Raw genomic sequence first — 14,211 nt, 5'->3', positions numbered from 1 at the left:
AAGTTGAACGCTCAGTGACACCATTCCCTTTCACAACATGCTTAAAACTGATTTTCAAGAACAATTTATATAAAATGCAAGCTCATAAACTGTATGTAATGACCTAAAAGTGTCATTTGAGCAAACATTTGTGTTATTTGTACTTTTGTGGTCCAACACCATCTACAGTGGTATGCAAAAGTATGGCCCCCCTTTTAACTTTTCCACATTTTGCCATACTATGGACCACAAATATAAATATATTTAATTGAAATTTTATGCGAAAGACAAACACTAAGTGACACACAATCGTGAAGTGAAATGAAATTTATACAGGATTTAGATTTTTTTAATAAATGAAAAACTGAAATGTGTGATGTGCAAAAGTACAGGCCCCCCTTTCCTTTTAGTGCCACCAATTGCCTTCCTGAGTTGCCTGATGATTTCTGAATGATCACATGTTGACCCAATGACTAAATAGAGTCGACCTGTGTGTACTCTAATGTCAGTTCAAATAGAGCTGCTCTGTGATGGTCTCAGAGGTCTGCTAAGAGACTATTGTGGAGCAGGAGCATCATGAAGTCCAAGAACACACCAGACAGGTCTGGGATAAAATTATTGAGAAGTATACAGCTGGGTTAGGCTATAAAAGATTTCCAAAGCTTTGAACATCTCTCAAAGTACAGTTAAATACACCATCCAGGAATGGAAAAATATGTCATCACTGCAAACCTACCAAGGCCGTCCTCCTCTTACTGACCAAACAAGGACAGCACTGACCAGAGCTTTTATCAAGAAGCCTATGATGACCCTGGATGAACTGCAGAGAGCTACAGCTCAGGTGGGGGAACTATGCACTATACACTTCACAAATCTGGCCTTTATGGCAGAGTGGCATTTTTAAAAGAAAACCATAAGAAGTCCCGTTTTCTGTTTGCTAGAAGCCTCCATGTGGCTTCTGGCAAACAGCCATCTTTTTGTAGCCTAACCCAGCTTTACACTTCTCAGTAACGTTATCCCAGACCTGTCTGGTGTGTTCTTGGACTTCATAATGCTGTCTACTCCCCAATAGTCTCTTAACAGACCTCTGAGACCACAGATCACAGAGCAGCTGTATTTGAACTGACATTAGATTACACACAGGTAAACTCTATTTAGTCATTGGGTCAACATGTGATCATTCAGAAATCTTCATTCAACTTCTGAAGGCAATTGGTTGCTCTAAAAGGAAGGGGGGGGGGCTTATGCTATTCACACTTTTAATTTTTTTATTTGTAAAAGAAAATCAAAATCCTGTATAGAGTCTTTCACATAAAATTTCAATTAAATATATTTATGTTTATGGTCCACAGTATGGCAACATGTCGAAAAGTTAAAAGGGGGCCCATACTTTTGCAAACCACTGTATATCCATGTATGTGCTGCCTGCTATGGTTAAACAATAACATGGTGACATATGTTCATTATCCCTACAGAGAGCCACTCTCACAAAGCACCATTCACTAAATGTTTCCCGGTTCATACTCGTGGATTTGACTGTTCCTAACGCAGTGAAATCCCAGAGCCACGTCTCCATCGGCTGGAGATTGATTACAGTCGCCATGGAAACAGCAAGGCCCTGATTCGGAGGAGGTTTTTCAGTCCTGCCGTATTTGATTAGCACATTCACACTTTTCACACCATTCGATCCAATTCAGACATTTCATTTCACATTTCACTTATGCGGCACAAAGATATGTTGAGAAATTAAATATTTGCGGGCAACATTGAAAAGACACTTGGTTTGGAAACAACAAGCCGGGTTGCAGTGCGAATAATAAGAGATAAGACACGCCTCTCTCTATAGGATTTTTGTTTTTTCAATGCTGCTCCAGGTGTTGACCTCGCTTTGATCAAGAGTACCAAGCGGGGGAAATAAAATAGACTACTGCATGTTTTATGTTGATGGGGAAACTGGAGTTGTCCTCACTAATCAAACGGGAAGAAAGTCCGCACAGGAAGGGCTCATTCACTTTGGGTATGGGACTGTGGTGAGTGTGTTAATCTCATCCTGTAATATACTGATAAGTCAAACGTGCCTTGGGAAAAAGTTAACGAGCCAAAGACAGATTAGCTGTGAGTGCGAGTGATTACCTTGCACAGTAAAGTAATCCTTGTAGGAACCAGTAACGTAATAACCGGCAGTAGTGTAATCACATTGTTGAGCCAATAATGTAATAACGATTTGCCGGATGATAATGTAATACGTTATTGTCCTCTTAAGCAGAAAATCTTTTGATAATCTAATAACTGCAGCCAACAATGTCTGTTTATCTTGGAAATAATATGATTTGGGCTGTTTTCAGAAGTTTTCTTAAAAAGCTAGTTTATTTGAGCAACAATAAAATATGCATTCAGGTATATGTACATATCAATAACAGAAGATATTCAAAACAGCAGAAGTATTTAGTGCAAAAGGAGGCAGTTAATCATAACCCTCAATTCAATACACTCACGCAAGCTTACAATAAAAGCTTTTATGGATGGTAAAGTCCATTTAAGATTTCATTCAGATCATTTTACTGTTCCTCTTGCCGGAACAAACTCCAACTCTTTGGGCCAGATCTTGTGCCTGGTGCAAGGGCCGCCCTTCTCCCCACACATCGTTAGACAGGCGTCATCTTTCTGTTTCGCTATTTGACTGCACCAATCGTGAGAGGGTGTCTCTTAGGCTATATGCGGCATATAATATGCCGTATTTGGTATATAAAAAGAGGTCAACTGAAGTGAACGCTGCACAGAACGCAGCACAGAACGCTGCTCTCCTATATCAGCCTCACATTCTCTCCTTGTTTACATGGCGCTTCCTCGTGTTCTTCCTTTGGCATTACAGGCTTTTATGAGCTCTATCGGTCAAACTAAGCCAGTGCACCGCTGGCCCCGCAGTGCCGCAGGTCGGCACTCGCGCGGCCGTAATTGCGTTAGCGTGACCCAAACAAAGGCACATGCTCACCCCCCACTCCTTTCCCATCACGGAGTCTGGTTGGAGGAAAAAGGTTGTTCTACATAACATCACCATTGGCCACAGGAGTCGGTCCTGCCCACATAATGTCGAGAAGCTTCTACTAAGCACAAACATTTACACTATAGTCTGCATTTAGAAACACAAGGTCAGCCCCCATGCCAATATAAGGAGAAAGATCCTTGCATTCATTGCTATGGTCACCCACTGCTCCTGATACATTACCCATTGAAGGGTGGATCAAATACAGAGGACTAAATTCCCTCTGTGGACAATAAAGTCAAGCTTAGCCTTATATCCCTGGTATAATGTCATTTGCCATTTGAAAGTAAAACAGCAGCGGAAACAGCAGGCACACGCTCTATATTGTAAAACCCCAAAGTCACCCTGCGCGAAGTGGCCATCAAAATGAACAATATTTAGTATCGTGCCGGATTCCTTCAAACTACTTTTTGTCGAGTGCAGATGATTGTAATCCCATTTTTACGAGACCCACCTTTTATTCCGAGACACCCACAAGGTTGAATGTGTCGCTCGTGATAAAAACGAACAGTCTTATCCACGGGCGTTCATTTTACATCCTCTTGTAAAACCGGTGAATTTGCTGCATGCGCCTTTCCGTGCTCCAGCGCTACGCCGACCCCGCTGCTTATCCCATAGATTTCACTTTGAGATCTAATGGGATTCTTTCTCATGTGGCGGCCTGCTCGGCTATCGGCCAGTCCCTAAAGCTTGAGATTTACAACAGAAAGTCGGTAATGCGCTGAGATATTATTCACTCTTTCTGGCTGATTTTGGCTTTTAGAACAAAGGCAGTGATGTAGGATATGCTTACTCTGTTCCTCGAGAGCTAAAGTGATACTTCAGCCTTACGGGGGTGAAAAAAATGCATACTCCAACTGCCTCTCCAAATTAGATTTAGACGCAGGAGTACTACCTTGCAGTTTGACAGAAGAACGAAGTAAACTATGGGAAGTAACACAGGGCAACAGCAAAGGTCTGCGTCATATCATGCATTCTCTCAATCAATCTTTCCTTTCGTCTTATTTGAAGTGGATGATTTAATTTAGCTTATTTTAAGTCGGCAAACCGCTTAATTGTAGCCCAAAGGAAAGCGTCATGTTCTACAGATGCAAGTGACCTCGTGATATAATGGGAGGTTTTTGGCAAGGATATTGGCGTAGCTATTGACGGTATTATCTGCATTTTAAAGGGAGAAAAGGGGAAAATAAAGGGAGAGAGGGATATTGTACATCCAATTACACAATGGAGATCATTTTCATTCAAACTTAGCTGTAAATAATGTTTAAGTGGCGCTAGCCCGCAGTTAGCTTTGCCCGTTAGCTTCTTCTTCGTGATTCTAGCAGTGTGTATTGCAAGTTGCAAGGGAGCTATACCTGATTTTACTTCTAAAAATGGAATGCAAATTATTTTACCCTCCTTTAGTGTATTGCAAACTCAAATGCCTGTAGGGAAAACAGTGTGCATCAAATTAGAAAACATTTGTATCAATTTGATGAACTTTCAGGCTATTTTTCTAGCATTTTTTGAAACGTGAGCTTGAAAAGTGACTCTGCATGTTGTGAAACGTGTCCCTGTAAAGAATTTGGATGCTACAAATATATCAGGAAAGTTACAAATGAGTTTAGTGAATTTAGTGGCTTCCCCTTTCATTGTTGGCAATCAAAAAATCAGGTATAGGGCCTTTAACACTTAACGTATTACCTCCAGAGGGAAGAGGATATATTAAGGTCAACAAGTTACTTAGTTCTTCTTTAAAGGAACAGGCCTCTGTTTTTCCATACTGAGATATGTTCTTACCTGAGCTTAGACAAGTTGATGAGTACCTGTCTGGTCTTTGTGCGTGCCCGTGGAAGAGTGTGTTAGCTTCCAACTTAGCCCCCGTTTGGAGCTATAGGAATACATTGGGAGAGGCCAAATGCTAACAACATCTTTGGTCGACCAGACAGGTACATATCAACTCGTCTAAGCTCAGGCAAGAACATATCTCAGTATGGAAAAATGGTGGCCTGTTCCTTTAAGTTCTATCATGGGTATTTCATTTCTGATTTGTGTCATAACCTTTCTCTAAATCAGGGGTGCCCAAACTTTTTGTCTCCGAGGGCCAAAATGAAAAAGTGCCTGTGAGTCGCGGGCCAAACACGGCGATTCTATCTATTCTAACTCAAAGAAAATGCCACATTAGACTATTTTGAAAGTGTCAGTTCAGCATCAATTCTTTTATAAGTCAATGTTTTACATATACTGTTGTCGAAGTTAACAACCTTTGCAATAAAAGTTGGAAAACTGAAAGTTGATGCGACAACACTGTGATTAATAAATACCAAGACACCACAACAGTGTTTCCAAAAGGAGTGAAACAGCGCCCCCAATTTCACGCTGGTGGTCAAAAAGTGTACTGCATCCATATTTACCATTGAGAATGAATGGAAGAGAGTTTTAACCACACGCAGCGCAAAAGTAGGCCACTCTCTGGCGGGCCAACAGAATTTGAACGCTGAAAAAGAACACTTTGGGCACTCCTGCTCTAAATCATCTTGTTCCATTGGCGTCATATCTTATCTCCTTTACGACGAAGAAAGGTGGTTTACCTGTCTTTCCAAAGCAAACAATGACATGGTTTAGCGGCCAAAGTTACCAGCCTCAGGGTTATGGAGTTTCGCCTCTCACCTCAAGAGGCCTTGGCAACAACAGTATATTTTATTAAAGAATAATGATGGGTGGAACCAATACTAAGGTAAATCGCTTCCTCGAGTCCATTCTGCTGCTAGGAAATAACTTGCTGATGAAGGTTGACAGGCAAAACACAACAAAAACAACTCAAAAACAAAAACAAGGACAGATCATCCAGAAGGGTGGAGGATACTTTTCCACGCTTAAGAACCCTGGCTCGCCTGAAGTGCTTAAACAAGGACACTGACTGCAACACACGTTGACAACTCACATTTACCATTTGTCTAAACTTACACAAACGCCCCTCTTCTTTCTGATGGAGTAAATGAGTTGTTTTCTAGTACACGGTGGCTAATATATTTTGCTCTCCTGCTTCTGTCGGAGGCCACACTGACTCATTCACTCCGGCTCTCTTTTGTACCGCACTTCACACGGCACCACTATCACCGCTGCGCCTCGAAAGCATATGAATAATATAATCCCGCCGCTTTTATGGGGACTTTCGGGTCTCCGCAGACTCCTCTCAAAACACATATTTCTGAGGCGAGAGCAATTACCTTCAATATTTAATACTGACAAAAGGCGGTGTTGGACTGGCATGTTTATACAATGGTAATGGCTGCTTTTTGCGGTGAGGAATACAAAGCTAAAATAAAGGGCTTTTTTGTTTTTTTTGTGTTTTTTTTCCCCCCCTCCATCTCGAACCACGGAGCTTGTATTGACTGCATTCTCTCTAATTCATCTCCTAATGACCTATTTACGCCACTAATCCAGTATTTATTCCCCCCGGTGGTTCGGGCCTAAGTCGAGCGTTTTTCCATTGACGAGGCTGCAGACGGTATAGAGGATATTAATGCCAGGGTTTATTAGCTCTAATGAGATGATTTTCTCTTGGAGTCTGGAGAGGACACCAAGTGGAAATGTCATGATTTATTAAACGCTTGGTTTAAAGAGAAAGGCTGGGAGGCTTTGCAAGGTGCATACATCGGCGGCAAACCAACAAATATCGGTTTGAAAACGTACATGGTGTGTTGTTTTGTTGCGGACTGCAGGTCACCTTACAGCTCAAGTGCGGTTTTTGCTGTACTGTACAAGAATAGACTTGTTCACTTAATGAAAGCTTGTTCACTTAATTAAACCCACACAGCAGAACATTCCAGGTTATGCAATACTATATGTTACGGAAGCAACTAAACTGCTGTAAAATGCTAATACAGAAGCAAATACGTTCTGAAGGAGGCTAGACGCCAACTGTGACAATGTCGCCGTACAAAAGAAACAAAAATTAAACGGGTCCTACACCCATAATGAAAAAAAGTGTTGATTGGTAGGAGTGCTGCTTGGATATAAAGTCTTATTTCCTTTTGGTGCTCTTCAGTGTACGGATCCTTCTTAAAAGATGGAAAAGAAAAAACTGAGGCACTCAAAAAGGTTCTAAAAGTTAAAAAGCCTTGATTACATGGCTGACTCGATTGAAAAGCCAACACGTTTCGGCTCACAGGCCTTCCTCAGGGCAAGTTTGATAATCATCCTTTATTGCATCCGGCCAAACAATAGGAACAAATTCCTATGTACAATGTTGGCCTGAATTAGTTTAGTTTAGTCTTTATTGAAGGGACAGTGCATAGAGACATTAAGCTCAAAGACAGATATGTTCTGCACCAGATTATAGCTAAATAGCTAGTTCTGCTGCAATGCCTGGTTACATGAATAATATGCAGTAAATGTAATCAAAGTACAGGTAAATTTTTTTTTAAAAAGACAGATATTGTTATGGTTTGGCAAACTTGAGTCGTAAACTTTACAGGGAGCGGGTCTGTCGACTAAAGGCAGGTTCAGTTCTCATCCAAATCCATTATTTGATTGCCCTCTGCAAACACATCATTTTCTATCTAGCTGGTCATTAGGAGCAAGTTTTGCATGGCTGGTAACATATAATCCAAAATGTTACACAGTGTAGCTTTAAAAGCCAATTATTAAAGGTGCATTATGGAACTTTTTGTGATTTTCTGGTTTAATGATATCTATGCATAATAGACCTTCATATGTCCCAATGGATATGGGTGGTTAACATGGCACCTTTGCCATGTGCCATGCTAACCACATATACAGCTGCAGGATCACTAAAAGGTCCAATGTGCAATAATAAAAAGGTTTAAAGTAATATCCAAACAGAAAAAAACTAAAATCAACCTTATTAGGTCCATAAACTGTGTGTGAAAGAACATTGCCTCTAACCACCGATTTCAATAGCCCCAGTATTGATTAATTACACAGATATTTAGCATCTGCATTCTAAGAGTCAAAAAGCACATTCCATCGTAGAATTCTAGCTTGTCCTCCACCTTCTACCTTTAAGTCTGCATTCAGAGAAAAACACATTAGCCCGCAGCAGCAAAGTGGCTTACTAACTTCATTTTGGCGTGACTGAATATAGCCTCTCTTGACAAAGCTTTATTTGTTGACATTAGTTCCCGTTCAAAATGCAAGTGCACACTTTTTGCACACATCGCTAATTCCCGCAGCAGAGCATATTTACTTTCTAATAAAGCGAAGGTTGTTTGGAATGTGCCTCCCTGAACAGAAGACGCTCTCAGAAGCAGTGCTTAGTCAATCGTGCTCATAACAAAAGCTAAAAGCGCAATACCGCGTCTTTGAAAGTGATTTAGTTTCTCCAAAGGAATGGGATTTTGCACCTTTGAGGCAAAGAGGTTTTCACACATAATTATGATAATGAATAAAGGTTCTGAGTCATCAAGACTTTGTCAACTTCATTACTATATATAAAAAAAGCAATTTACACAAACTAAAATTACTTGAACTGAAATAAGTGTCTAGAACAGAATAGAACTGCAGGATTAGAGTTAATGAAGTAAAGAGAGTATTTTGACCCTCAAAGATACAAAGATGCAAAGGAATTTCTCACGCAAGTTTGAGAAAAACAGTTTCATTTGGTCAGTTCTTCTAGTGCGGAAGCTGCCTGCTGGTCAGAATACACACTATTCTTCACAGATACATGTAGTCTGGAATCAGCCCAACCGTAAACCCCTTCCCACAAAAACTGAAGGATACGAGGACTGGAGTCATTAGCAACTCGGGTTCAGACTTGAAACATCGGAGAATTCAACAAACATGCGCAACAGCTGCTTCAATCACAATACATCTGGAACTATGGATGCACCAATACCACTTTTTCTAAAACCGATACGAGTACGAGTACTTTGATTTAAGTACTTGTCGATACCGCTACGAGTACAAGGCATTTTCTTTAACAGACTTACTTTCTCACAGCAGATTGGTTAGTAATTATTTACTCATTTACATTTCCTTAAGTAAAGTAGACTCCGCTGTTAAGAGAAGTTTTATCAAAATTGTACAGATGCCAATTTAATTTTCATTCAATATGTTTTTTATTTTTGCTGCACTGTCCATCATAGACAGAACAGCTCATGTCCAAAAGCTCCTCAAAGTCTGTGCTTTATTTATTAATCTATTTTTATGTAACAATAGTATTGAGATGTTACTTATTACTGCAGCTAAAGGGTCTCTTTTCGCCTTTACTACAGCTCTGTGTAGATTTTCTTGTGTAGCTAGAGCAGTAGCTACAGCATTTTGATCAATATGGACATGTTGTATCTCTTTAACTTGGATTTTCTGAGGACTATTTTGTCGCTGGAATCGCCAAAACTGTTAGCTGCGAGTTAGCGGCTAGTTAGCAACATTAGCCTGTATCTTGTAAACACTGCAGACTCCACGCTGTAGCACTAAAAACATTTAGCTCTGGTTAAATCCGGCACAGACTCTGATTTAGGGAGTGTCGTCTGTAATAAAGTCAGCTTTATGTGGAATATTGTATTTCCCCTAAAGAATTCTCAAGTTTGTTGCTATTTTCTCTCCTCAGCTGAGAACTGCGTCCTGTAGAAGCCCCTGCCACACGTCAAGTGGTATCGGTTGCTGGTATCGGGACCTCATTAATGAGTACGAGCATGTCGGCCCGATACCCGATACTGGTATTGGTATCGGTGCATCCCTATCTGGAACAAGATAAAAATACTTTTGATAGACGCAACACGAAGAAAATCCTCTTGAGGAAGATCAGTCATCAACATTCTCAAGTACATTCTTGTTCAGTACATTTAATAAAATGTTTTACTCGTGGTTAATTCGGTTCCTGAAGTGACAACGTGGTCTGTGATTGGATCCATTTAAAACAGTATTTGGGATTCGATTGGCTGTTAGCAAAGTTCCAGACGATCCTGCTTTATAACAAATACAAAAAGCTGGAGTGGACGGCTGGCCAGGCAAGTGCAGGAGTGCAACAATTTGCATTTCCTGGATTTTGTGTTGCACTTAAAGCAACACTGGACCTGTTCTGAGCAGTTCTGTACTCAAACTGTGCTCATCATGGTGCCTGTGATTTGGCATTAAAAATGGTGGCTTGAGGTGAAGGGCACATAAAGGGCCAGATCTTGTGCCTGGTGAAAGGAGTGCACAAACTTGATGTCTATGTTATTTGTGCATGTTTGACCTTGTAGTGACCCAGCAGCTGTATGAGTGGTCAGCATGGCGCCTTCACTTTCTGTCACCGTGGACGCAGGATCAACTGTTTGGAAGGTTTTCACTGCTGACGGACTGCACCATTCTACATACTGTGGCTGAAGCGTTATGCATTTTGAAACCAATCAGTCCAAGCTCAAAATGAAGCTCATCATATATTATTCACTCAAACATCTCACAAATGCCTTTTTCTTAACCCCATTCCATGTGTCACTTTTTTAATTACGTTTAATTCAGTCTTGTCTCTCATCAAAGCTGTGCTCAAGCTAATCCCGCGCTGCATTCAAGGACACGAGTCAGCGTGCTTGTTTTGACTTCTGCTGAGTTCAAGTGGATGTCACGCAGGCATTTCTCTTCCGGATACCTGCGCCTTTAAAGCGTCAGGAGTGATATAAACGGATAAAGGAGAGGTGTTCCCAGCGGAGGACAGCGGTGGCTCTTTCATATGGAGATCCCCCCCCCTGTCTGCGGTGACTCTATCACACATTCTTAAGCCTCATGAATCAAACAAAACGGTGGTCTCCTCGCGCTGCGTTCGCTGCCCTGCTATTCCCCTAGATTAAGATAAATAGAATCTTCCAAGTCCCGGCGGAGAGGAGGAGTGCCGGGAAAAGGTGATGCGGGGTGTCCACAGAGCATGTTGTTATGGCCGACCCCACGTCAGGCCAAAGTCTTGAGCTGATATTTTGTATTGCCTCAAAATTGCAGGATTCTCCTGTATAAAGCTTTCTGTGATAAGAAATGTTCAGCTTTATCTTAGTTACTTTCTAGTTTAGCTTGAGACAATCATAAACCAAGGTGCCTCAACGTGTAAAATAACTATCTTTGGTTTTAATTCTGGGTTTGCTCTGCCCTAACATGATACATACATAATAGGTCACTGCTGAGGAGTGAGATAAGACCAACATATCCTTATCAGTGTCGTCATCCAGACATACCGCAGTGTATGGCAAAGCTATAGTCACTCACACGGCTGCTCCACTATTAACTTTTCACACCTTACACATTTAGCTTTGCTGGAACCTTAAAAGATCCGGGACTGGTGGCAAAATGGCACCGCTGTCAGCACTCACAGCACGAAGGTCCTGAATTTAATTCCCGAACAACGTAGGTGGGGCCTCTCTGTGTTTGTTTGTCCCATGCCCATGTCGGTTTCCTCCAGGTGCTCCAGGCTTCTTGTTGAATTGGCCCACATCACCAGAGATAGGACTTTGTTCGACAAATGTCATTATTCCACACTATTAAAATCTCATTATGGTTCCAAGCCTAAATAAAGGTGTGGGGCATGGTTTAAACCTCTCTTAAACACACCCGGTTGAATGTTTCACTGCACTGAACTTTGGACCTCCACACTGTACACACTTCTAAATATGGCCGTCGATATATACAGCGTTAATTTAAGGTCACATCAATAATTATCAACTAGATGTTACCGAAAAACAACTATTCTCTGACACACCACCTTCACACAGACAGAGGAGGTTAAAGGAACAGGCCACCACTTTTCCATACTGAGATTTGTTCTTGCCTGAGCTTAGACGAGTTGATGTGTACCTGTCTGCTCTTTGTGTGTGCCCTCAGTCATGCAAAACGACCAAAGATGTTTGCATTTGGCCTCTCCCAATGTATTCCGATAGCTGGAAAAAACGGTGGCCTGTTCCTTTAAGGGTTTGACAGGAGCAGTATTTGGAAGCGGTACTTCCAAGCTTTCCATTTCCACCACAACTAACCATCATAACTAGGCCTAAAACAAGCAAACTGAAGAATACAAATGGCTTTAATAAGACAAACAAGAGCTGAAGATCACGGACGAGCCCGTGCACCACTAATTGAGAAGCGCTGCACTGTGGCCATAAACTAAACACACACAAAACCATGCAGCGATACAGGAATCCCAGAAGGGCGGTGGAGAAATGAGTGCTATAGGCGCCCTGTTATATTAATCTCTCACCATCGCCCCGTGTGCTGCTCTCTGTGTGAGAGCGAGGCTCAGAAACAGGTCAAGGTATAACGGTCAAACACAACAGCCGTCCAGGGAGCAGCACATGGGGGTCCCCGCTCGTATCGGGTCCTATGCCTTTACAATATGTGCAGTCAGCGACATGTAGTCAAGTAAGCACAGGTTAGTATTTATTTGTGCTTTACATTGACTGCTGGGACACTCCAACACTGCCCTAACACGCTTGCAACCCCATCAAAACATCTTTCTTTATTAGTATTGATCTTGATACATACCAGTGCTCTATTGCCTTGCGCCCATATGACTAACCTCTAAACCACAATCTTATAACAAGTAAATGCAGCGCAGTGTTGGCCCCTTTCCAGATCACTCTATAAGTTCACCTCATATTTATAGCCAGTCCATATTTTTATGCCATGGAGAGAACTGTATGTGCTACACAACGGCTTGAAGGTAATGCATTCAAATGTGGGCGTGTCTGTGTGCGGAGAAGCAAAGATCAACGCCACAGGCTAATACTGTATCAACGTTTTATGCCCTTTTAGAGCACAAGAATGTGACAAGTGTTTCACCTCTTAAACCCTGCCTTAACCAAGTGCATTTCCTCGAGTTCAGCTTTACCCACATCTAAAAGATTGCAGCCTATAGGCCAATGTAACACCTCATCTAAGACCTGCAAAACTAATTTAAATGGATCTTTTTGATGATTTCACGAAAACATTGTCAAAAGGTGAAAAGTCGAAGTGTAAACTGACTAAGGCATCTCTTACCGAACAGGGTTGTTATTGCTGTCCGGGTCCCGGGCTGTCACCGTGCCCACTTCGGTGCCGCCGGGAGAATTCTCGTACACGTCCATGATATAATAATCCATCGAAAAGACGGGAGCCTCGTCCACGTCGCCGACCGAGATCTTCAATGTGGCGGTGTCTTTGAACGCACCCAGGTATGAAAACCTGGGGTCCACGTGCGTGTTGGTGCCCTCGATGTGGAGCGTGTAGGTCTTCTTCCGCTCGTAGTCCAAAGGCTACAATAGACAAAACAATAGACATGTGAATGCGTCGCAATAGTATCTTTACCTTCAAATAACAAAGCATGGGCTACATCATATTCTTTCAATGGTAGTATGAGAATAAATGCGCCATTTAAAAGAACCGGATCCAGATGGAAAAGTACTTTATTAATTGAGACTATTTACCATTTTATTGTGTAAAATCTTTGAAACTGTATAGGCGGATGTGGAGGGTATGGCCTTCATTGTGGCTCAGGTGTAGCTTAATACAATAGCAATGCATCACTCAAATAAATACAATTTATAGGTTTACATAAACAAACAAAAATTAAGAGAAACAAAGAGTTGCATGTGGCTCTTGAGCTCGCGGCTACCCCTGCTTTATAGGAGACTTGTGAACAATGATATATATACATTTGTTTCCCTTTCTTATGCTATTCTAATGTCAGGCAGTGCTCTGTATTGACAGCAATAAAAGGGCATGAGTAGACCTGTCACGATAACAGAATTCAAAGTCTGACTTATATGAAATTTCGGGCTATGAAAATACGCCCGTATGCCGTGCCGTGTAAGGCAAGGCAACTTTATTCATACCACGCATTTCATAGTCAAGGCAACTCAATGCGTGTATGTCACATATTATTGAAGAAACAATGTAGATTCTCAGTCATCCAGGTTAGACTCAGAAAAGGAGGCTGTCTGGATGCACAGCAAAACTGTCAGCTCTTTTTTTAATGTAAGTCCAGTTGTTTTTGATTCACCTTTTTTTGGAGTCTGATATTATTAAAGCGTTTTTAGTGCTATAGAAACTACAGTAACCCTAAAGCTTAAAAGTGACAATAAAGACTTTAAAAATGACTTCACTATAAACATGAAATACAATGAAATACAACATACTGAGGGTGAAAAACACACTTTTACTTTACGAAAAGTCGATATAGTAATTATTGCAGAAGTCATGAAAAAGCTCTTTTTGGTTGCTCTCTCCTTCAAAAGTACAACCAAGTTAAG

The 14,211-nt window shown here is 41.4% G+C and overlaps 1 protein-coding gene across 1 annotated transcript in view; it reads right to left on the bottom strand.

The window, feature by feature from the left end:
- LOC306977684 (cadherin-18-like) overlaps positions 1 to 14,211 on the bottom strand; it is a 210,428-nt gene that overhangs the window by 62,772 nt on the left and 133,445 nt on the right. Inside the window, exon 7 of the mRNA XM_079576098.1 lies at positions 12,962 to 13,215. Coding sequence (XP_079432224.1) covers positions 12,962 to 13,215 — 254 coding nt within the window. The remainder of the gene's footprint in view (positions 1 to 12,961; positions 13,216 to 14,211) is intronic.

Source organism: Gobius niger (genome assembly GCF_951799975.1).
Source record: "Gobius niger genome assembly, chromosome: 18".
Lineage (NCBI taxonomy): Eukaryota > Metazoa > Chordata > Actinopteri > Gobiiformes > Gobiidae > Gobius > Gobius niger.
Note: the sequence above shows the minus strand (reverse complement) of the source record. Positions and strands in the feature narration are given on the sequence as shown.